This window comes from Capsella rubella, unplaced genomic scaffold (genome assembly GCF_000375325.1).
Source record: "Capsella rubella cultivar Monte Gargano unplaced genomic scaffold, Caprub1_0 scaffold_20, whole genome shotgun sequence".
In the NCBI taxonomy this organism is placed as follows: Eukaryota; Viridiplantae; Streptophyta; class Magnoliopsida; order Brassicales; family Brassicaceae; genus Capsella; species Capsella rubella.
In genome coordinates this window covers 11048-11336 of record NW_006238904.1, presented here as the reverse complement: position 1 = coordinate 11336, position 289 = coordinate 11048, and the positions used below count along the sequence as shown (strand labels likewise).

Sequence of the window (289 nt, the reverse complement as noted above, 5' to 3'; positions counted from 1 at the left end):
ACAACATGGGGACATATAACGAGGTAAAATATTTGTAAATTTTAATTAATAAAAAGTTTGGGTTGTTTCCTATGATAATTTCTTACTTTTCTTATCGCAGTCCGAGCTTGAAGCAGACAAAGATAAAAGTGAAGAGGTTAGTATATATTTTTTAAAGGTTTTATATGGTTTTTAAAAGGCTTATAAGGGTTTTATATAATTTTTAATAGGGTTTTTGAAAATTTGGGATACTTTGCCTGGTTCTTTATTTTTGTGTAGCACGCTGGACAAAGTAATCCTCATGAAGATA

At 29.1% G+C, this 289-nt stretch overlaps 1 protein-coding gene across 1 annotated transcript in view; it reads left to right on the top strand.

Annotated features, from left to right (window-relative positions):
• Positions 1 to 218, top strand: part of LOC111829085 — a 1301-nt gene extending 1083 nt beyond the window's left edge. The window contains exons 2-3 of the mRNA XM_023777808.1: positions 101 to 136; positions 210 to 218. Of these exons, the coding sequence (XP_023633576.1) occupies positions 101 to 136; positions 210 to 218 (45 nt within the window). The remainder of the gene's footprint in view (positions 1 to 100; positions 137 to 209) is intronic.
• Positions 219 to 289: the final 71 nt, after the last annotated feature.